Source organism: Corvus moneduloides, chromosome 3, assembly GCF_009650955.1.
Source record: "Corvus moneduloides isolate bCorMon1 chromosome 3, bCorMon1.pri, whole genome shotgun sequence".
NCBI classification, from domain to species: domain Eukaryota; kingdom Metazoa; phylum Chordata; class Aves; order Passeriformes; family Corvidae; genus Corvus; species Corvus moneduloides.
In genome coordinates this window covers 7,453,573-7,478,167 of record NC_045478.1, presented here as the reverse complement: position 1 = coordinate 7,478,167, position 24,595 = coordinate 7,453,573, and the positions used below count along the sequence as shown (strand labels likewise).

Here is a 24,595-nt window from a genome sequence, read left to right as displayed (position 1 = left end):
TCAGAAATACAACAGAATGTACATTAAATCGTCTGTACAAAAAGGTGTTGAGTTTGATATTGGTTTTGAAAATTCAGCACTTTCTTGCATGAAGAAGTTGGCTACTAGTAAAAAGTCTTCAATTTTAAGTGAATATAGTGAGTTGCATCATCTGTATGAACATGATAATGCACTGAATTAACTGGTTTTTGCCAATGGATAACATGGTCTATCAGTTTTACTGTTCAATGACCAAAAATGAGATACATTTCAAAATATATCAAAGAGAGTATCACGCAATTGGGAAGACTTTTTATGACAGTGCCTTGACAAGAAGGGATAAAATGAGGGCTGAGTAATGAGCAGGCTAAAACTGAAGGGGTAATAACTTTCACACTCTTCATATATAAATAGTAAGTACAAGTCCAGAGATTACAAAAAAAGTCACACAAGGAGAAAAAAAACAACTCTTATTTGTATTAAAAAGAAACTTTAGAATCCTAACATTCAGCCGCTACTTTATTTACTTTATGTATTTTCACTATGCCATTAAGTTAAGCAGTAAGACAAGAGTTTCAGCTATGACTAGTATTCATTTACTTGGATTCTGTTCATGGACAGACTTGTCTTTTTGAAGCTTTTATTAAGTTTATTTTTTAAAAAATGTTTTAAGCTGTAATCTCATCTGTTTTGTTACATAAAGCCTACCGACAGTTTCCAAGACAACTTGGTACATTCCAGACTTCTTTGACACAAAACATAAGAGTCAAAAATTATGCTTGCTAAATATTTTATTAAATTGTTGATAATTCTTGGATGGAATTTGAACTGAAAGAAAACAAAAAACATTAACCTGTTTTGCTCAGTTTTGTAGAACAGAAAGGGGATATTTGTTAAACTGATGTGCTGGATTTAAATATTAAATATACAGCCTTACAGAAAAAGCTACATTGTGCCATGCAGAATTCCTTCCAGTACTTGTAGCACACCTGTTTCCATTCTGTTTAGCACAAAGCTTCTACTGGGATTACGAAGTGCCATGACACTCCTGTTTGGATGCTGATCAGGGTCTGAACCTAAGATACAGTTCAAGACCCACTCACATGCATAAATGAACTGTGCAACTCACTCAGGAATGGTTCAAAAATCAAAAGCTACCAGAATGTACTAAAGGAAAGCAAACAAATTACATACCAAAAGACTGACATTTACCTGATATGGCTTCTTCTTGCAGGAGATCTGTGAATATCAAATAGTGTATTTTCTCTCTTTTTTTGATGAGCTGGCACTGTAACATCAATTACAAAAGAATTATAAACTAATCTAAATGTAGCACGTAAGTGCTAGATTATCACTTCATCAATAAGGTTATCACTGGTTTCTCCAAAAGCTTAAATTAAGGAAGTAATTGGGCAGGGGACTTTGTCACTATCACTGTACTTGGCTGGATGCAGCCATGGGAATTCCATCCTCACCCTTCTCAAATTATCAGAGCTGTGTCTGTCATGGCACAGAATGTAACTCATTCAGGGCACTAGCATTTTTAGTTTATTTGCAGGACATGAAACTCCATACAGAAACCTCTTCATAGCTGATAATATGGGACATTTTGAAATTTCTCTGAACAAATAAACCACAGCAGTTCTCTATCAGAGAAATCACATTCTATGATCTTGACTTGCAGAAATGGTTCAAAGCTCCACCAGGGCAAACTCAAACTTGACAGGAAGAAGCATTTCTTTACTGAGAGGGTGGTCCAACACTGGAACAGGCTTCCTAAAGAAGTGGTCGATGCCCCAAGCCTGTCATAAGAAGCATTTGGACAATGCCCTGAATAAAATGGTTTTGGTCAGCCCTGAAGCAGTCAGGCAGCTGGACTAGATGATCACTGTAGATTCCTTCCAACTGAAATACTTTAAATTTCTCATCTGTGATAACTGCTGCTATGCTATTTATCTGCAGTTATGAATTAGGCTTACTACTGAAGAAGAGAAGCAGGCATAACAGTAACTATTTTTTCTATGTAATCACCTAATTTAATAGATTGCTTTCTGCCAAGTATTTCTTGACTTAAACCCCATTCACCTCCAACCCTGAGCCCAGCAGAGTTCAATGAGGCAGCAATGCCACCACCACTGACAAACTGACAGACTGTGTCTCAGCAGTCCCATCCATGTGGTGAACCACAACAGGTCAGGATGGAAATCACACAGTGCTGCTGCATCCCTGTTACTCGGTCAGGGGTGAAGAGTAGCCATCCAACTATTCCCTCCCCACATCCATGGTATTCCGCAGGTCAGAAGAGCAGAACAGCATGAGCACTGTCCGGTTCCTCACCTATTGGAGGGGCCTGGTATCTCTCAACAGTTTTTCTCTGTCTGAGATTATACGGCCGATCATTTTCTTCCCCCTCAGCTTCTTCGACTTCTATATCTCCGTCTTCTTCCTGAGACTCTGTTGGGGGGTAAAAATATTTTCAGAACACTTCCACTTCATGTCAGAGCTACTTTCATCCTAAAAAATTAACACTTTAACGGTCACTGAGAATTACTGCCTATATATTAATTAACACTAATTGGCAAATCACTGGAAATTTGAAGACCACAATAAATCTACAGCACATTGTTAAATTTCCTTCTAGTTTTTTGCAGAAGATTCTGGAAAGGTAAAAGAAAAATAAATGTATTCAAAACAGCTCTAGCTGGAAAATACTTCAAACATCACTTCTATCTGCTGTATTTTTCCTTCAATAATTATCCCTCAAATTAAGGATAATGCATTTCTTTTCTTTTCCATAGGAGCCTCAATAAATCAAATATTTGACACAGCATGAAAAATAGTACTTTATGATTTACAGCATCATTTTTACACAAAGCAAAGGAACACAGAAATACACTTTATACACTTTGTGTATGAAGGCACAACCTAGGCCCATCTGTTAACAGGATCAGAATTTCCATCCATGCATCTCAGAACTAGGACTGCATTCTTACTAATTGGGACACACCACACCTTCCACAGCAGTTTTAGTTAAAAACTGAGACTATGCTGAAACCTGTACGGATGCCTAAAGTTTAAGTCTGATTTCTTAAGGAGGCCAACCACGATGCTGATCAGGCCATCAAAGTCAGCCACAATCCCTTCTTTCCCAGTAATTTTGGAACCTATTGACCAGTTTCACTCAGATTTTTAAAGTAAAGTACAATTTCAAATACAGCTGTGCCCTTACAAGCCTTCTAAAATGTCGATGGACAGAAAACAGACTTTAATTAATACCTTCCCCCAAAGGAAAGATGCAAGCCTAATTATTACAAATTCTTTCTGGTAATTGCCACTCAGCACAGGAGAAACATCAAGTCAGTTAGAACACACATAGTTGTAGACTAAATTCATCACATCTTGGCTTACACCAGATTGTTACAGGGGATGTAAGGAAAGCTCCAGTGACTTAGTGTTATGAAAAATGGAAGGAAGGAAATGTAGTATACAAACATTTAGAAACCAGGCATTGTTCTGCTTTCTGTAGTGCAATATATTGCTACCTTATGTGAAGAAGTTTGTTTTGTAAGTATTTGAGACAAACCCCTACAATTTTTTACAACCCATACCTTCTTCTTCCCCTTCTGTGGACACTTCATGGTGGTTCTGAATCCCATAGCTATTTCTCCTCAGTGATTTCCTCCTCCTTTTCACTCGAGAATACATATCCATGTTTTCCTGGAATAAAATTCACATGTACTCCCATCAGCACTGTCCCATGTCACTCACAGTCTTAGTGCAGTAAGTAATGCTCCACACAATCCCTAGCCCTCAAGTGTTTTTCCAGCAGAGCTCTCCACAGGTAGACTACAAAAGCACTCACTTAACAGTGCTAAAGTAAGTCTCTCAGGCAGAACCTAGTCCATCTAATACAGAGTAACATCAGTATCAAGCCATTTTCATGAAAAAAGATGATGATAGTCCCTGGTCCTGTTTCCAAGCTACCAGAGTATGCTTCAAACCAAAGAAGAACCACCACAGCACAGCATGACAGCATGACTGAATTTGTCAATAAAGAAAACATAATGTCGTGTATATCCATTAATTTAGTTCTGAATTTTAGTTATCAAAGTTTAGTTTATCAAGTTTAATGGTATACACTGAAGAAAATCAGAAACCTTTAGATAGAGCTACAGACAAATGTACGGTGTTTGCAAAAACAAACATGCTCTGCCTTGGTATGCCTTTTATCCAAGAGCTCAGAAACTCTGCACTTACGAATTCTGTATCTGTCCACATCCGTAGCCGCTCTACCTCCCCAGATCGCCTGTTCCTCCTGATGTTAATATTATCCATTTCCTGTAGGACAGCTTCAGCAGTACTAAAATATATGCAACAGTTAACACACACAAAAAAGTCAAAACAGTAACATGCAGAACTTTTGACATAGCATCCAACATCTTAAGTTGTCTATCAATTAACTACAAACCCAACCATAATAAAACTGAACGAATATAAACTAAGAAGTATGTAAAAGAAGAAATGCTGATGCTATTAAAGTTTGGAGTTCAAATTAGACAGTAGCATTTTAAAAGACTTTTTAAAAAATTTTGTTCAGTATAAATTGTAGCATATATATTTGCAACTGCTTAGACATAAGATTAGGTGTCAGGTAAGATTAAATTTGCAAAATAAGAAAGCAAAGCTTTTTACCTACAATTATAATACTGGGAATGCAATTAATGCCTCCAGCCCATAAGCTTTACAGTTTCTTACCATGGCCTCAGAAAGACACTAGAACATAAAGGATTTTCTTTTTGTTAAATCAGTAACATCTAGAATCTCGTTGTTCCGAATTTGACCTCACTACCATTCCTCATCTACTATTTAATTAGTCAGCATTTTCATTTTCTCGAGTATTTGTAAACAGCTGCCAAAACAATGGTGGTATATAAGCAATAACCCTGGCCAAGATGCTTCACTGCTAAGGAAGAGAACGACACAGTACTAGCCAGGCCAAGTGAATTATTTGGCCACCTGTCCTGAAGACCATGTTACTGCTCTCCATGGTGATTAGAGTAGCTTTCAACTGGAATTTTACTATATTTGTATAATATTTGTAAGACAGAAACTTTCATTTCCTTTTTTTCAAGCTGTTTAAAAGTAAATCTAAAGGGTGAAAGCCTGCCTAGAAAGAAGACAGTGGAAGTTCTGGTGATATAAGTCAGTAAAGTCACGATTTCATTATGAGAGCTCCTCTCAATTTTAAACAATTCTTTCAAAATATCTGTGATGTGTGACAGAACCATTTCAAGTAAAATCATGCTGCAGTTTGCTACCAAAGAAAATAGGGTTGAAAGGGACCTGGAAAAGTCTAAGTGCTCTGCCAGGCAAGAGCACACTACAGAATGCCTAAACAGTTCTTGACAGACTTTTGTCTAACCTGTTCTTAAAAACCTCCAATGATTATGGGACACACTGTTATCAGTATAAGCTCATATAGAGACTTCAGTACCATGATCTTATCAAATTACAACCTTCATGGTAGACTTTTTCCTACTGTTGATGAAGAGAGGGAGATTCAACTGCAACTAGAAAAATAAATGTAACTCAATGTAAGTTTGCAAACTGATACCAAATAGTTACTGAGTAAGATGAAAAAGAAAATTAAATTAAAGATTCAACAGAATACATTTAACAATAAAGATAATACTTGACAATTAAATGCTTATGTTTAAATCATTTTACGGCACTAGAGAGAGCAGTCTCTCACAGATGTGACTGTTAAAACCTGTTTTACAGGTGGGAAAATCAGGACATATTAAGTGACCTGCCCAAGGCTAGAGAGAAATAGTATTTCAAAAATAAGCATTTCTGGCTCCCATTCCTATGCTCAGACCAGACCATGCCTCCCTGTCTGACCTACTTTGTCTGCACAGTAAATGTCAAAAAGTGACACCCACCCTATGTGAATTATTAACAAATGGTAAAAAACAAAAACAAAAGAAAGCTACAAACTTTTGATATTTTATGATCAAAATCATACAAGCAAAATCTAGAATGCTTCCAAGCACTGCTGCTAATCACCAATTTACATGACATTTAAGGTATCACTACATAAACAGGTTACCAAGAAACAAACTAGGGTGTGGATTTACAGCACTCAGGCACTCTCCAGTAACTGCCAACATACAGCCTTATCCAGGTGTAAACACAGAGTAACTTACTCTTCAATGGAAGCCTGGGAAGCTGCTCTGCATTTAGAGCATGGATACCATGGCAGCCACAGCACAGACCCAGCTGTAACTCAAACCACAATCTAGCTTGTCTCAATGCATCCCCACAGTAAAACAGAGACATGGCACTGGAACACAGGGGTTTCTAATTTTAAAAAATCATTAAGGTGCTTGGTGAATACAACTGTAGTATCCCCACATACCTGTTTACTAGCTGATCAAACAATAAACTCTGATTCAAAGTTTCAAATCTGTTTTTCCTGGACCGACAACTTTTTCTGACTTCTATATCTCCGTTTATGCAAGCATGGTCCCCATCTCCCTTTTTTTCCCCTCGAAGGGGGTGGCTTTTGAGAGCTAAGAGAAATTTGTATTACTACTTCAAAATGCAGAAAACAACATTTTCACAAACAAGAATTAGTAAGAGAATACTTAGCAAGGACAATAAACCAAAAGTTATTAAGCACAGTATGAGCTAAAGAACTGTATTTTTTTATTCCTAAAGAAGTTATTTTAAAAGTTATTTCTGCATATTCAAGCTTATTTCCTTAGATGATAATCTTATTTTATGATGAAAATTTGGCATTCAGTTAAGCATTCAATATTTTTACGTTAACATCAACACTAAAATGCACACTTGGCCCGCAGTTTCAATTCTTAAGTCTTTCAAATACAGTATCAAAAGGTCAGATACAACATATTGACTTCACAAGCAAATCTACACCAGCTACTTTGTACACTGCCAAACAAAGAGATCCCACTGCTGATCGTTCCTTAGGCACCAGAATAAATAATAAAGTACCAAATATGCTTAATGAAATAACACTTTACACAGAGTCAACACAGAACAAGACAGAACTGATGAAAAAGGGACACATAAGACCAAGTGGGTTTAGCTGAGATAAGCAATGAAATGGCAAGTTTGTAAGGTACAAGCTTTTAGGAAGACTGTTCAAGGTAGCAGGAGCTGCAGACAAGGCAGGTCTCTCTAAAGCAATAGCAGAGTCAAGTAATGTTAAGAACCACAGAAGGCCAAATTTCAGATGAGCAAAGAGAGTAGGTAAATTAAAGAGACCAACTAGGAAAGGAAGGCCAAAATTAGTTCATAACAGTAATTTGGGAATTAAGGAAAACACTGAGATCATGGCCAAGAGGTCTGAATTGAGAAGAGAAATGGATTTTCATCTAAAAATGTTCCCCATATCCACAAAGAGTATCCAAGATGGTGACAGGAGAAAACTGAGTCAAAACATTAACTTTTCTGGTCAAAATGGTCAAAGTAATCAGTAAAACTATCAAAAACGTATGTCACTGAAAATTGTTGACATAAAACTGTTTAATGTGAAAGTTGATACAAAAAGGTTTGCTATAATTCACTTACATAAGCTACGTCCATTTGGTAGTGTAGCACCAGGCTGAGAAGTTAACCTAGGAAACAATCAGACACACAAATCACATTAACATTCCTTAGGTCAAGCAGAAGACACAGCGAAAATAGAACTTTGACTGTAAAATGCTCCATGATACTCTGATTTCAAAACCTTTGCGAGACGTAGCCTTGGAAGAGTCTGCTTCATGCCCAACACCTTAGTGAAAACAAAACTGCTCAATACCAATTATATGAATCCCCCCAACTGTCAAAGCATCTCTTTGATTAATCTCCCTCATCTTTCCTCATGCCCTTGTCCTGTTAACTCTCCCCTTAAATTTCAGAACAGAACCTTGGTATAGCTCTCCAAAGGCAACCATCATTCCAACACCTCAGATAAACCAATAGAAGTAACAAAACTTTTGGGAAAAGTCTTAGTGACTCAAGATCACTGTTTAGCACAGCGCTTTGGATTTTGGCAGAAACAACAAAAAACTTCAGATGCAAAGACATGTTGCGGTGGGTTCTAAATGAGCAACAATATGATTTTCAGCACCCTGGCCAAATTTCATTTGACACAATGATCTAAATTCTCCTGGCTGTATTAAATATTTCTTTTGGTATATTGACATTTCTAGGAGGTCCAGTACAACTCTACTCTTATAAACAAAAGAAACAGAAGGTGCACGAGTTTCAATACATTCCCAATGACCATGGCACATTAATATGATAGATTTAATTCATTCTGTTTTTAAAGAGCAAAATAAACAAAAGAGGTCTATTTTGAGATTTACAAAGCTTTTAAGCAAACTTCATCCTAGCAGTCCAGTAGTGATTTAGAGTCACTCTTATATTATACAAAGCATTACAAGAATGATTTTGACATGTACATAAATATGAAATACATATCTACAAAAGAATCAGTATCAACTGAAAGTTTGTGGATCAGGAACATACTGTGTACACTGTCTCATAATTACTTGTAATCATGTGAAGAACCTTATGAACACAAGAATGCTTTGTAAAATACTATTAAATCAGAGTTATAAAATAAAATTAATCACTTCAGCTTCAAGTTACAAAAATGTGGCAGGACTGAGGCTATATTCAGTAAAATTTACTTACTAGGCTGAACAACAATAGAAATAAACTTGACCGTTATCTATTCCCTAAAGATGGTAACACTGATTCCCTAATTAAAACGTCAAAAAGCTTGAGTACATAAAAATACCAATTACATTACTAAATCCGGATGCATCAAGAACCTAACATTCAGACAGCATCTCAAATAAAATTACTTTCTATTTTTTGCACAAATATGCATAGAAAGGAAATAGAGATGAGAGAATTGATGTAATCCACATTCCTGGAGTCTTAAACTGAAGAAAATGGTGTGAAAATAACATGCTTCAGAAGTACACTCCTGAGCTGCAGCTGACTGCAGAAGTAGTGTAAGTGGGATAACAAAACAGGAAAAACTGGTATGAGTTCCTTCTTCTCCTGGCATCAATTACCTGGACTGTCCAGTTGAGATGCTCCATTCCTCTCGCTGCCCAGTACTGCGTGATTTTGATTTGTCTTTGCACACAGGATCAGCATGTTTTGAGGTACGTTTGGCAGGAGGAGATATGTGGCTATCACTCAAACTAGCATCACTACCTTCATCTTTCTGAAAAGAAAAAAAGCATCAGATCATACTTAATTGGCTCATTTGCCGATATCCTTACAGGAAAAGGGTAAACTTCAGCTTAGTAAAAGGAAAGTCTCTCTCAAACTCTTAGTGACCAACCTGTGTAAAATGTTAAAAGTGTTTATTCTGAAAACATTAACAGAAACTATGAAAATATTTAATTTCAAATATTAAACTTCTATAATAGTTTTTCTGTATTTCTGAACAAGTATTGTTTCTATAACCCATTGTAATTTTTATATCATAACATGACACTGCTATTTTCACCTTACTTGCAAAAGAGCTAGTAATGCCATAAGGAGAGAAAACAACTGAGGAAAATTAAGATACTTAAAAACACAGCAATTATTTATTCTATTGATGTTGTCTTTGTCTTTAAAACTCTTAAACAAACACTCTTCCTTCTTGTAAGTTTTCCAGTACCTTGTTCTACCCGTCAAACGGTCCAGCACACAGCCAGGAGGTGTCCAACATGTTCATTAACAGCATTATGCACACTAAACAGCTTACTCTTAACACCTTTTAAGAAGCACCTAAAGAGTACCAAAAGGGACCTTTTTTCTGTTGAAGGTAACAGAGACAGAAACTCAAAGATCATAGCAAGGGATTACTTCAGAGTTGTACACAAGAAATGAGAAGACAGCAAACTACAGAGGATCTGCTTCTGTTGAGGTGAACTACTGCAACAAAACATAAAACCAGAATTCTATCAACTACAAATTTTAGCTCATCAAAACAGTCTTGGTGTCATCCAGTGGGACCCTGGGCAAACCTCATCAAGTTCAACAAGTCCAAGTGCAAGGTCCTGCACCTGGGTCCAGGCAATCCAAAGCACAAGTACAGGCTGGGTGGAAAATGGATGGAGAGCAGCCCACGGAAGAAGGACTTGGGGGTATTACTTGACAAGAAGCTCAACGTGTCCCCACAATGAGCTCCTGCAGCTCAGAAAGCCAAAGTGTCCGGGGCTGCATCAGCAGCAAAATGGGCAGCAAGTCAAGGGAGAGGATTCTCCCTGCCTATGTCCCCACTCCAGAGATCCCACCTGGAGTCCTGTGTCCAGCTCTGAGGCCCACAGCATATGAAGGACATGGAACTGTTGGAGGAAGTCCAGAGAAGGCCAGGAAGATAATCCAAGGGCTGGAGCAGCTGTGCTGTGGAGACGGGCTGAGAGAGTTGGGGTTGTTCAGCTTGGAGAAGGCTCCAGGGAGATCTCCTAGAACTTGCCGGTAACTAAAGGGGCTCATAAGAGAGCTGGAAAGCGATGGTTTAACAAGGGCATGTATTGACAGGACAAGGGGAGATAGTTTTAAACTGACAGATGGCAAGTTTAAGTTAGATATTAGGAAGAAATTCTTCCCTGTGAGGGTGGTGAGGCCCTGGCACAGGTTGCCCAAAGAAGCTGTGGCTGCCCCATCCCTGGAAGTGTTCAAGGCCAGGCTGGATGTGGTTTTGAGCAGCTTGGGATAGTGGAAGGTGTCCTTTTCCATGGCAAGGGTTTTGGAACTAGATGATCCTTAAGGTTCCTTCCAACCCAGACCATTCTATGATTCTATGGTTAAAAATCTGAATATCCTTTATTGCAACAACAGAGAACCAATTTTCAAATATTAAGGTCCAGGAATTGTCACTAAGCACTTCAACTATGACAAAAAGATAATTTTATTTATACACACGGAGATCACCACAGAAGTCCCATTTGTTCATCAGGCTTATTAACAACAACAATCTGCTTTATACTCCAGATACTTCAACATCACGTGTCATGTAATCAAGAAAACGAAAAAAGAAAATGCTTAATTTTTAAGAGAGGAGGACAATATCACAGCACAGTATTTAGAAAGTGAAATCCAAATGTATGGGTGCAGTTTGACAAGACAACTCAGCACCACTGTGACACAGGGAGAGTCCATGCACTCCTCTGCCTGACTACACAGCACCTCTCCAATGTCCTCTGATCATCTTCTGATGTTTCTCTGACCCACCCATAAACTAGACCAGCTCACTAGAGCTTCAAAAGCTCACTTTCCTTCTGCTACATGAACTTCCTACCTTGTCAATGATGTTAAGAATTTCATGAGGGATCAGACAAGTACAAAATATAGTGCAAGAAAAAAACACAAGCTGAAGACAAGACCACTGTCTGTAGAAACAGAAAGCTTCAAGTGAAATAGGCTGTCTGCATCACACCTTAACATTTTGTCCCAAATATATATTTTTAACAAATATTAACTAAATACTTATAATACCACTAATAAATTAATACAGTATTCATTATGATATAGTATTTATTTACTACATATGTTAAGGTGATAATACTTATAAATACTTTTGATGATACTAAAAAGTACTAAACACTGAAAACTAGTATTAAATGTTAACCAGCCCACGTTCATATGTCATTTTAAAAGTAGATTTAGCTTTGGTAATTTTTAGCCTGTCAAGATAAATCCAGGGAAGAAAGAGGTCTATACGAAGATTCAATCTCAAGACTCACTTAACTCTAGTTAAAAAAAAAAAAAAAAAATCTTACTTTTTTCTTCCTCATTATTTCACTTCTTCAGGACATGAAACAATGTAACTCAAAATAATATCTATACTAAAAGCTCATAATTAGAACTTCAAATTAGATGAAATAGAATTTGGTACTTAAAAGGAAGACTTGGTCAAAGTGGTAGCAGAGTAATAACAAGCATTCCTAAATACAAAACACCCACACCCTGCACAGCACTATAAAATACATGGACAGCACCTGGCTGTTTTCCATAACACTCTGAAACTACAAATTACCAACTTTTTACAAAATTTTAATAGCCTGCATATTCACTTCTAAACACTATAAGCATTTGTGTATATACTTTTTGCTTTATTCAGTAATGAGTTTACTTGTGGACTTAGAGAAATACAACCCTGCTTAAGTCAATTTTAGTAACTACTTTCCGAAACTACACAAGCTCCCCTGCAAAGGATAGAAGCAGAGTTTCAAGGTAAGCCACAGAACCAGTTTGAAACCGGCTAAGCGAGACAGAGAAAATGAAACCAGGAAAGATGAAGCAGCATGCAACAAAGCTTTACAAGGGGTAACATTAAAGCTGTTTTGCCAGCAGTGAAATTAGTAATGCACAGGTTCCTTTAGTCCATCTCCACCCCATTCCATGCAAAAAGCCAAACTCCTCCGAGTCTCCTATCATCACCTTTCTCTATGTTTCCTCCAGTGCCTTGCCTCTGGTCTCATGATCGGCTAGGGTCCCTCATTTGTCCTGTCAGCTGGCAGCTAAAACAAAATACTGGCAATGGAGACAAATTCTGCTACTTCAGATCTCCCTCTGCTACCAATATTCACAAAATTTATAAAAGCTGAGTAGCTTTGAGATCTCTAATGCTGTCAAATGAACATATACTGGCAAATAGCTTCAGAAACTGGAAGAGCAGGCTGTCAGTGTGATCACATGAGCGATCAGTTCCTTGCAGCTGCCTAAGGAACCAGACTAGCAATTAAGGGGTTTATTTAATTAGGTTATTCTTTGTTTAGGCTGTTATTTTCAGCTGAGCCTCACTTGTCTGCATATTAACTCTACACACAAACTCAGCAAGTACAAACCAAGTTAAAATTTAAGATACTCAAGTCCAAATACTAACCTATGTCAGGATACATGCTGTGTAAGATGCACTAACACAGAAAATGTTTTACCATGAAGTAGTGACAAATTTGAAATCACAATTTCCACTACAAAGTTGAAATCACAGAAATTTTAAATAGATTACCAAGAACCCAAGCTTCATTTTCCAGTTAACAGGCAATCTTAAAAATTCAAGCTCTAGGGAATCAAATCACACTTAGACTACCATCCAGAACCTTCACCTACCCACAGCAAAATATGGAGATAGAGTTTTCGTAACACTCAAGAGACTACCCAAACTGGGATATGCTAGAACAAGACAGGAAATTAATTTCAATTTGGGAAGCCTTTACAGAGAGCAGTCTATCCACTGCTTCCTCCCATTTATAGCAGAATAGGTCTAATGATTCCACAGCACTCAACTTGCTCCCTCAAGGAACTGGGTCTCAAACCATTTATACCTTTAATGATTAAAAATAGCACTTCAGTTTCAACCCAGAAACTTATTACTTAACGGTAGATATCATGAAAATGTTCTGGGACTAGAAAGGTATGATACAAGCATCAAACTTAAAAATTAAGAAATTAATAATGCAATTGCAGAAGAAGGAACCAATGCACTGAACTCAAAGCTCCTAATGAAACACTGGCACTGAAGCAAATGCACTCACATGCTGAGAGAACACAGAGAATATGAATTAATAAAACCTTCATCATGTCAGAAACTGCCTTCAAGCATACCAAAGCAACAAAGAAAAAGCAAGCACAGAAGAATCAAAAAATGACTTTACATAGTGTCAGAAGGTACAAAGAGAGAAACAAAATTTAGTGCAACCGCATTGATCCAACAGAAAAGAGAGACACAGCAAACTCCAGCTGTGATCCAGAACAACCAGGACCACCTCTTACAGAAAGCACTCTTCCTGATAAGGAAATAACTGGCATTAACAGGATACCATCCATGGTCTAGACTGGCAAAACACAGTCTTCATTATCTCTGGTTTCAAGAGTAAAATGGAATGTGACAACTGAATGAGTACCACAAATCAGCTGTTGAGCTAACATTCAATTTAGGAAGAGACAGTGAGGCAAGACAGTAACACACCTTCACTGAAGGCACTTGAATGATGGTACTGATAAATCTAGAAACAAAAGCTAAAATGAATATAAAGCAAGAAAATATATATAGCTGTATACTTATCTGTATGCTTTCTCTGCTTTGAATGAATAGAAGACAGAAAAACTGTTTATTATAATACACGTTTATGAGCAAGCTACAAATAGCCTGGTATATGTTACCACCTGTAGTCTCTTCTCTATCCATCCCTAAATTTCAAAACACTAATTTGATTCTAACAGAGCTTTATTTATAACATGTAGAGTCCTTAAGTTTTGGAAAACACAAACTAGAAATCAATTAATAAAACTGACCTTTTCCTTCTCAATTTATCCTCTTAGAACAGTGACTAACCAGTACAGTCTTTCAGCAGGACTGAAGAACACACTTACTGGGGGAGTACTCACTGACAGGTGCCTTCAGGTGTATCACAGGAACCAGCTGGCTAAAGCACGACATTTGATTAATTCCCAAATTAAAATACAAAGATTACTTATAGCATCTTGAAGGGGAAAGGGTAGCGGGGTTTTGTTTCTTCTGTGTTTTAAGCTGAATCTCCTGCCCAACAGAATAACCAAAGAAGTCTTCACTATACTGCTGATCTGAACACCCTAAAATAATCCTATCCAGTAGTCTTGGACATAGACGACGAATACAAACCATCTCTACCACTGGCATCTGCAAGCATGTGAACACAAGTTCACAGAGTTCTCAAGTAAGAGATGATATAACATTCAAACCACAACCACACCTTGCAGTTTCTGAAAAAGACTCTGTCTGGTTTGCCACAGGTTCGTCTATACTCAGACACAGGCATGCAGACATGAATATCTGAGTTATCCACCATGGTCAAACTTGCTGTCCTCGCCATACAGTTTGTGGGGCACACCCTGCTGACTGTCTGCCACACCCTGAACACTCGCACCACTGCTCATACAGCTCCTCACTCAGGCAACTTTTCAACACACTCTCCTGAATGTTGCAGCAATTGTTTTTTCTCTTTTCTATGGCCTCTCCCCATGTTTAAGACATGAAATTAATGCACTGACATTCAGTCTTCACCTGACCAATCCTATTTCTCTGCGTTTTGTGAAATGCACGAACAGCTTTTCTTTTTAACCCACTAAACAAGCATGAAAAACCCTGAAAGTTACTTTCTCTTAATAATAATGAAATAAACATTTTCAAAAAAATCTGTTTCAGCTATAGGTTTTCAAAAGCCTCTCCCTCTAACTTTAGTCAAATCCTAGCTTCTGGTACTGAAACATAACTTTTTCCACTTCGTTTTATGAAAAGACAACGACTTCAAACATGTCTCAATCTTATTTTTACTAACTTTGGAGAACCTGAATCCAGGTCCTCTGGTTATTTCTAACTTTCTATATTCTAATTTAAAATACATATTGTGATTAACAACACATCTTCTTGGATGTCCCAGAATATTAATCTGGATTCTTATTTTAAAAATACATGTGAAAAAAATCTGGTCTGCCTTTTCTCCTACCAGTTCATTCAAAGTTCTTGAAATGGACTAGTCTTCTAGAAATTGGCTGTCCATTAAAATATCTAAAATACTCAAGGCTATTTAGTGCATTTAATAAACTTTTATATCCCACAGTACAAAAAGATAAAATTGTCTTTCCAAAGTGTAACTTTTATTAATGAAAAAAATGTGACTGTATCCCCAGCACCCCAATTAGTTAAGCTCATGTCTCATCTTTGCCTTCATGTAACTATTCAGTTAACAAATAACTTGGTTTCTCTGACACTACAACACATTTCAAACACCAACAGAATACAGCAAAACCACTGTCTAGCTGTCTGTCCACTTATTCTGGATAAGCCACTTGTTCCCTTGTGTATCAGTTTCTGCAAAGGTAAAAAATATGGACTAAAACATTAACTCCTAAAAATTTAATAGCATTAAAGATTTGCATTAAGATCTATTGATGAGAGTTAGGGAAGAGCTTAGGTATCCTTCCGAATGCATTTTTGGGCTAGGCATACTAAACAATTTTAAAAAATCAGAAGGTTTCACAATCTGTTCGAGATATTTTAAGTTTTGTTTGGTTCCGAATTCTATTTACTAGATGAACAAATTTTCTCATGACTGCCATCATGTCATCTGACTGGTATCTAATAAATTCCTTCAAATCCTATTTCCATGTTTTGGTTTTTTTGTTTGTTTTTTTTTTTTAAGTTCACCACTCTTCACCAAAAAGAGTGGGGGAAAAAAAAAAGAGTAAAACTCTCCTTATGCTTGGTACAAATGTTCAGTAGCTGAAATGCTCTCATGACCATGCTCAAACCAGGTACCACACCTTGCCTTACACATCCACACTATGCCCTAATTTCAGGATGACACACCACACTACCACTCTCTCCAGCACCAACAACCTCACAAGCTCCTCTCGTCCCCACCCCAACCCACATTTTCCTGGCAAATGCCCTCAGCCTCTCTTGTAAGGGAGAACTGACTGACTGCTTGGTGGGAAGAGGAAAGACCTGATACACTTGTCTGAGGAAAGAAGGTAACATGACTCAACTTGAGGTCGAGCACAATACAGCAGACTCTATTTGTGATGGTACACAACATATTGCTGCAGGCTGAATATCTACCTTTGTGTCCTAAAACTGCAGTGTAAGAGCACTTTTACTTCAAGGCTAGATTGGATGGGGCTCTAAGCAACCTGGTCTAGTGAAAGGTGTCCGTGCCCATGGCAGGGGGCTGGAATAAGATGATCTTCAACATCCCTTCCAATCCAAACCATTCTATGATTCTGCCCAACTGACAAGAAACTGAGAAATAAATGTATTGGGATTAGAGCACATTAACTACCTTAGTGAGAACTCCAAGTTTCATGAAGACCTTGATATGTTAACCTTGCTGACAGCTTGAAAAAAGACAACATCAGCTTAAAAGAACGCATCTCCTGGTTGCAGTTCTCTAATTTCCACTTGTTTGCACACAGTCGTTTATCAGACATTGGCTCTCCACAGGTGTTAAGGAAAAATAATATTCATGCTTAAGTGCTTGATGATCTTGGAATAAACAACTATTAACGATGTATTTCATTAGTGGTAATGATAGTAAAGAATGCCTCAACTGCAGAACGATCTGAATTACTTTAACATTCAGCTTCTGTATTTTTTTTCAGTGAACAATGCTAATGTCAATAATAGCCATTAAGAACACAAAGAATACCATCATCTAGATTTTTTCAGAAGAATAAATTCTTCCCCACTCGTTCAGATAAAATAAAAAGCCAAACATATTTCTTGCACTGGAAGATCTGCTTTTTTATTTCAACTGATTTCCATTTTACTTCCTGGAACTCTTCAACCCTAGAATTCAGGTTATTTAATAAATGAGAAAGCTTTTGAGAAAAGTTAAAAGTTTACAAGTTAAAAATATGAGCACTGTTAATTGGGGATTTTCACACCTGCAACCATTCCCTCTGTCTGTTATAGAAAAAGACACCTGTTTGTATCCACACTGAGGGAGTGCCTGTCAACAGCTTCACTGTGACACACAAAAAACTCTTGCAATCTACAGGTTACTTGGTTCATGAATGAAAGGGAGAGTGACCTACAGTGCAGCCTCTGCCAAACTGTGACAGAGGCCATAAATAGTGAGCTGAGGTTTATCCTCCCATCATCAGCAGCCCACTCCAAGCATTTCTACCACAAGCACTCTTCTCCTCTGTGCCTTCACCAAAATTAGGGTGACACTGTGAAATTTCAGCTGATAATCAAATCAGAAGGATGGAGGGGAGGCAAGGTGAAGCCAGAGGATGTGGAGAAGAGGATTATTTTCAGCTGGACCAGTAACGTGATCCTGATCCAGCTGATCAAATGGCCTGGCAAGCATTAATACTGGCGAGTCTGTTGTTTTCACAACTGCAGAGTTCACAGCCAGAGCTCACAGCACATGTGAAATCACACACCTGCAGAAGAACAAGTCCACTGAGAAGAGTTCTCTACTTGCTGTATGGGGTCCACACCTCACTTAGACATTTTTCTAGTAGATTCATTTAAGGTAAGTTTTTAAAACCACTGATCCTCCTTGTTTAACACAGAAGGAATACTAAAAGCAACACATTTTTAGTCAGAACTACGTTAACCATTTCTATGAGTTTTTAGACCCTGTTAACAAAGACTTTTAAAGCACAAATTATATTTATGTAATGGATTGAGAATCAAGAATGATTACAACTCTGATGTGGAAAAAACGAAAGCATTCAAATGTTTTTTCCTACTTTCAGTCCTCAAAAGTCCATTCTGTTTCTGCTTAACAGTCACATCCTAAACAAAGCTTATAAGACATGGCCTCCTTCAACACTACTATAAGCCTAAATAAAGAAGCAGAGTGATCTGAATGAGGATAGCAAAGAGGAGAACAGAGTGAGAATCCGTGGACCAGACTGTTCCCCAAGGTTTGAACACGACCAGGAAATAGGCTAAGTAACCTAAGCAAGGAAGTGTCTGTAGCAAGGGAAGCTACAGGAAGGTGGCCTTCTGTGTGGATAAAAAAAGGGGATTAAAAAACACTTCATCACCCCTAGCTAAAATGCACTTGAAGACAGTATTTTCAAAAGAGAAAAAAGAAATTAAAATTGTGTATAACTGTGACATGAAATCTTAAGATTAATCTACTGTAATTTAAATCATAATAAAAACAAAATTCAAAGCCTGAAAGATAAATCAGAGAAATAACAGAGGATAGTTATTAAGTATTTGGAATGAGGGATTGCTGAAGCACGGCAACAAATTTCACCGCAAGTAATCTCTTCCACATGTAGAAAATGAACAGCTTCTTCATTTCAGGTTATTTAAATAGCTTGGCTCAACTATTTATCCATTTTAAATGAAGGAACTGACTGGAGGCTGGAGAAAAGCAAAACACCCCTCTCCCAAACTATGAAAACACCCAAACCGAAGCATCTGCTCCAAGTGCAACTGGATACAAACATTCTATCACAGCTTTACATTAGTTAGGCCATCAACAGACACTACTAGAAGCATAAAGCTGAAACCACAAAATTCAGTACAGGCTACAAGAACCATGGAACTTGGAGAAGCTTCTAAATTATGTAAGTCTAATAGGAGAACTAAAGCCGCCTCCTTCATACCAATTCAGCCAGAGTTGAAGCTATTACAGCATACGCACACTCAGTGCAAAACGAAAAGGCTTACAGAAGATTACACATTAATCTTACAACTGGTTGAAAAGTTGCCTGTTTTAGTAACTAGCAAGCAGAAAGAAACTGAATTTATTCATAAAAAGAGTCCAAGCAAGTATAAATGCAAACCAACACTTGAACAATTTAAAGCAGAATTAATGGTTAAAATAAACCATGAAAATCCCATCAAAGGTAATGAAGACAATATTTCAAGAGTGAAGTCAGACTGAAAAATTGTTTAGAAAAACCAGCAAAGCATGAAGTGTACACAAAAAAAAAGGATAAAAACATATTGTCAGCTCCCTTTGCAATAAATGGGTTCATGAGTGATATTACCCACAGAAAAAGTAATCCATTAGAGCTAAAACATCTAATAAACAATCAGTAATCTTTCAAAGAGTCACAGCTACAAAACAGCACACAAAATTCACAGCAATGAAAGCTTTGGTTCCAGACAGGTTTTATAGTTTTACAGAGAAATCATTCAAAGCATCATTAGATTGGAATTAGAACTTTTCCACAGCATAGCAATCACTCAACAATTTAGGACAGGATGTGCAAAACCATACCACATGCAACTGAAACTGCAGGGGGATGGAGGTGATCAGAATATAATTACCTGAGCTAATTATCTTGCATAACCCCAAGCTGTATGAAACTCTTGCAAAATTGTAATGGGCTGTCTCACAGACATGGGTCAAACCTTCTGCTTGAAGTTCAAACAGAGACAGTAGATGGAGAAGTAGCTTTTATTAGTATTACTTTGGGACAAGCTCAATATTCAGAGGAAGCAATGCAGCACACAAAACTTCAGCACCATTTCCTGAGTACTCTTTGGAGGTCTTATCCACTCACTGGATTAGCCCTTAGATCGCTTCCTTTGAAGGCCCTGGAACAGCCTGACAGCAAGGATAGCCAGCTTTTAACAGGATGCACCACTGCCTCCCAGAACAAACCATGGACACTTCAGAGGTGTCCTGACTTCTGAAAGCAGCCCGGACTGATATGGCAGGATATGTAAGAAGAATTCAAACTCAGGATAGCCTTTCAGAACCACAAAAGTATCATGAATGCCAACTGTATGGTATTTTGACAGAACCCTGAACAAAGATTGCTTCCAACAATTGCTCCATTTCCCACTGCTCGCAGCTGTATTAACACCACACAGCCAAGAAATGGCCTGCACGACTCATTTTAGAACACTGATTTTTCCCTGCTAAGTCCCCAAAGAGCAGCAGACCACTAAACCAGAAAGAACCGGAGATTTTATTGCACACCAAAAAGATGAGCTTTCCTGGGAATCTTCCTTTAAATTGTTTGGAATAACTTCACAAGGCTTTATATTTCAGGATGCATTTCAAAGAACTGTAAAAGCATTAGCATCAGCACCTTTACTGATATTACTGCAAACTCAAACAGGAAGGCAATGCACTTCTTTAAAACACAGATATTGGACAGGAGCTTTTTTCTTGAAGAGCTTTATATGCAGGTGGCCGGCAAGTGTCATTTCTCCAGTATAAGGAGGAAAATCTAACTTTTTCTATAGCTTTATACTAAACACCAGAGCATCCAGAACACCATGAGACACTTTGCACAGACAATGAAGAAAACATGCTAATTAGCATCTTTCATAAAGGAAAACTTAATTTTTAGAAAGCTCTACTGGTTACGTTTAAAACTTGTATTTTAAGAGAAATTATAGTAAGTTTTTAAAGTTAGTTTTTTATGTTTTCGACAGCTGACCATTAAAGGTTTTTCGAGGAGTAAAATGTAGCAACGAGTTTATGCTACAAAAGCTGCATTATCGCCCAGAAATCAGAAAACATTTCTATTGCTACAGACTGAGAAAGTACAGCGAGAGACACTGAAACACACGGGCATCACAGGGCACAAAAATGCTGCTTAGCTCTCTACCTTCCCACACTCCAGCACCCGGTGTCACTCCTGCAGCCCCTGTTCGCTCCCATTAGCAATTAAGTACAATGGAGAGCTCTAGGTTGCACTGCGCAAGTTGAACGATGTTGGCAGCACTGCTTTTAGTGAGGATCATGTGTTACAATTATCACCGTGCCCTCAAGTATCTCTTAAGGCATTGCTAATGCTTTCTTGGCTAATTAAATTAAGCTAACCTTGTATACATTTCTAAAATGTCTAACTAGCACAGTGACGTGATTTAAGAGTGTTTATTACACAATAAATTCTTGATCAACACTTTTGATTTGTTGTGTAAGAAAAATCATTTCAATTGCCAAGGAAGCGTTACCAGCAATCGCAACTCAGTGTCTGAAAACATCAGACATTAGTAGATACAAAGTGCAAATTTAACCACTTATGGTCACAGGATCCCAAATTTTTTCACAGTACGAATAAAGTCCACTGGATCTGTAAGCCATAAAATTCTATGTCTCTGTAGAAGATTTTGATGAGTTTTTCTTCTCAGAAAGCTTTAGTATAAAGCTAGAAAACTTCTCAAGTTTTAATGCTCAAAAGAAAAAAAAATGTATTTTTATATATGTATAATTTGTATAACAATAGAATATATATTTACGTAAGCATAGCTTCAACATCTACTAAATAGCGTGTAAGTCAGTCTTGGAAACAGGAAGAAAATAAAGCCCAGTTTTTCCCCTCTGTACCCTCTCTATGCACTCTGCTATGACATCATCTCAGACAATAAACTTCTTGGCTCCTTGATCCATTTAGTGAGGGATTTTGTTCATTTTAATCTGGCTTCTGGTCAGCAGACAGACACACACGTATTCATCTCCATCACTGACTGCATGGTCGCCAATCAATAATTCAAACCAGTTTACTTTTCAAAGCCTGATGTCATTGCTTTCTCCAAGCTGAGCAAGTACTACAGAGGGAATACACTGAACATGATAAAGGCATTTAGACAACTACAGTCCATTTCCACAAAATGTGTGTTGCTTCCAGATTCAGATCAAACAAAAAAGGACACCATTCACATGTAACTCAGCATAATATTGAAGCAGAATACTAGAAACTCAAGTTCTTGGGAGAGAATTAAGCCTATACTTATAAATGTATGCAAAAAAAACCCCCAAACAAATGAAAAAAAAAACCAAAAACCACACACACACAAAAAAGTGTATCAGGAAAAGCCAAGAGGAAAAAATAAGAAGGAAAGGAAATAGATACAGAAGAGGTAGAAGGCAAGTCCTATCCCCTCATTTGGTCTACTCAGCATCTTACAGGATGCCATTAGGTTATTAACTCAGTTTTTGTTGCTAATAAGGAACAGACAGATGATCTTTTAAAACACATTCTGAAAGTTGGCTACAAGCACTCCCACTGAAGAGCATTTCACAGGAAGTCCAGGTCAGAAGCTCCATGCAAGAAAATTAAATCACACACTGCAAACAAGAAGCATCCCATCTCTGCCAGAGCTCCAAACTCAAGCTGCCTATTAACCCGATTAACTGCTGGTAGCAAGGCTGGTTTCCTGATGTGACACCCAAAAGATTTTAAAAGGACACACTGTTCCAAGTCAACTGCAAAAAAAAAAAAAAATTACATACAACTGCATGAAGATGATCCCAGCACGCTTTCTGAACACAGCCTCACTATCTGTCTCCCAACACTCACTTCCAAAAGCAAAGGCTTTGTCTCCTTACTGCTATACTTATTCATGTCCTAATCACTGAGATCCTTCTCTGGCACTACTTCAAGAAGATTCAGAAGCACAGAAAGACACTGTATTGCTGACAGCTCTTACATCTAAAGAATAAAAAGAGTTATACAGAAAGAACTTTAAAATACAGTGAGATATATATATACTTTATAAAACACACTGGATGGGGGAAATAAGAAAAAAAAACTGTTCTTGGATAACTTCAGCTCATATTTGGCAATTACATCTTAAAAGGAAAGAAAAATTCCACCTCAAACGCATGAGATTTGTTGTGAAGTGAAACAAGTTCATTCCCACACACCAAAATTTACATTTAACTTTAGAAGAAATGCTCTTTTAGAAGTGTGGGCAATATCCTGGGAAGTATTTACAATATTTTACACTATTTTGCACTATCTCCTTTCCTTACACCATGACAATAACATAATGTAAACATTTTAGTGATTTGTAGTTAAAAAAAAACCACATTCAGTAATTAAAAATACTTGGAAAGAAGCCCAAGCTAGTTTTCTTAGCACCAGTAAACTCCCTGAGAAGTAAGCCGGTAAGGGTTACTTCAAATTTTGCTTCACAAACCACAAGACCCACGATATGAATAAACAGAAACTGCACACTAGAACAAGCAGAACAGCTTTTTACAGCTATGGTGCTGCATCCCCAGGAGTCCACTGAAATTAAACAAGGAAGAGATAGGGAACAAGGAAAATATGGGGGAAGGGAAAAACGGTGAAGTATGAAAGGACTGAAAGAGAAGCATAGAAGGTATAGGATATCTCATAAGTGATTTGTATTTGGTTTAGTATTTTAGACCAAATGGATGGGGTAAAAGGTTTTCTGAGAATTCCAGGTGTCATCCTTCTGATCTGCCTCTGGCTGCTGCTGCTGCTGTTTTTCTACTCGGCTGATTAACTTCCTCCTTTTCAGGGCAGGGACGCGGTCAGTCAGTGCAGGACTGCCAAACACTCGGACCCCCCAATTTCACTTCCATATTTATATTGTTTTTATAATACACACGCAGAGCAGGCAGCTATAAATACTAGTCTAAACCTTTAAAGCAATACACGAAGTTGCATCAACCGAAGAAAAAGTCCTGCCTACAATTCCTCCTGTGGGAGGAATTTCTTCACAGAAAGGATCATTAAACATTGGGAACGGGCTGCCCAGGGAGGCGGTGGAGTCACCCGCCCTGGAGCTATTTAAGGAAAGACTGGATGTGGCACTCAGTGCCATGGTCTGGTTGACAAGGTGGTGTTGGGTCATAGGTTGGACTCCATGATCTCAGAGGTCTTTTCCAGCCTCATTGATTCTGTGATTCTTCGATAATTAAAAACAAAAATTTGCACGTTTTGTCAACAGAGCTGTTTATAGACACGGAAGAAAGGAGACTCCCGAATTCTTTCTTCCGGTTAGAGTTTACCAAATGGTAATTCCCCAAATCGGGCTGTAGAATTTCACTTGCCGTTAGCCCGTCTAACCAAAGCTACCACAGAGAGTTCGGCTGGGAAAGCATTCAACTTAAACTTGATGGTAAAAATCATACCCTCCGTGCCACAAAAACGGGCCGGGGAGCTTTCCCGAACACCAGCTTCCTCCCGTAGCAGCCGCCAGCCAAATGGAGGTCATTTAGGGAAAAGGGAAAAAAAAAAAAAAAAACAACAAACACACACATACACACAAACCAAACCCGGCCGAGGTTTATTGCGAAGTTGCTGCGGGCGCAGCTCCCAACTTTTGTCTAGCGGCGGCAGCGCCGGGCGCGGCCGCAGGGGG

At 37.9% G+C, this 24,595-nt stretch overlaps 1 protein-coding gene across 2 annotated transcripts in view; it reads right to left on the bottom strand.

Moving 5' to 3' along the window:
• The window catches only part of ATAD2B (ATPase family AAA domain containing 2B), a 75,938-nt gene that overhangs the window by 50,590 nt on the left and 753 nt on the right, over nucleotides 1-24,595 (bottom strand). For both annotated transcript variants that reach the window (XM_032104035.1, XM_032104034.1), the window contains exons 2-8: nucleotides 9,078-9,232; nucleotides 7,576-7,622; nucleotides 6,398-6,551; nucleotides 4,237-4,339; nucleotides 3,588-3,696; nucleotides 2,317-2,433; nucleotides 1,192-1,267 (exon numbers count right to left, since the gene is read on the bottom strand). In XM_032104035.1, the coding sequence (XP_031959926.1) occupies nucleotides 1,192-1,267; nucleotides 2,317-2,433; nucleotides 3,588-3,696; nucleotides 4,237-4,339; nucleotides 6,398-6,551; nucleotides 7,576-7,622; nucleotides 9,078-9,232 (761 nt within the window). The remainder of the gene's footprint in view (nucleotides 1-1,191; nucleotides 1,268-2,316; nucleotides 2,434-3,587; nucleotides 3,697-4,236; nucleotides 4,340-6,397; nucleotides 6,552-7,575; nucleotides 7,623-9,077; nucleotides 9,233-24,595) is intronic.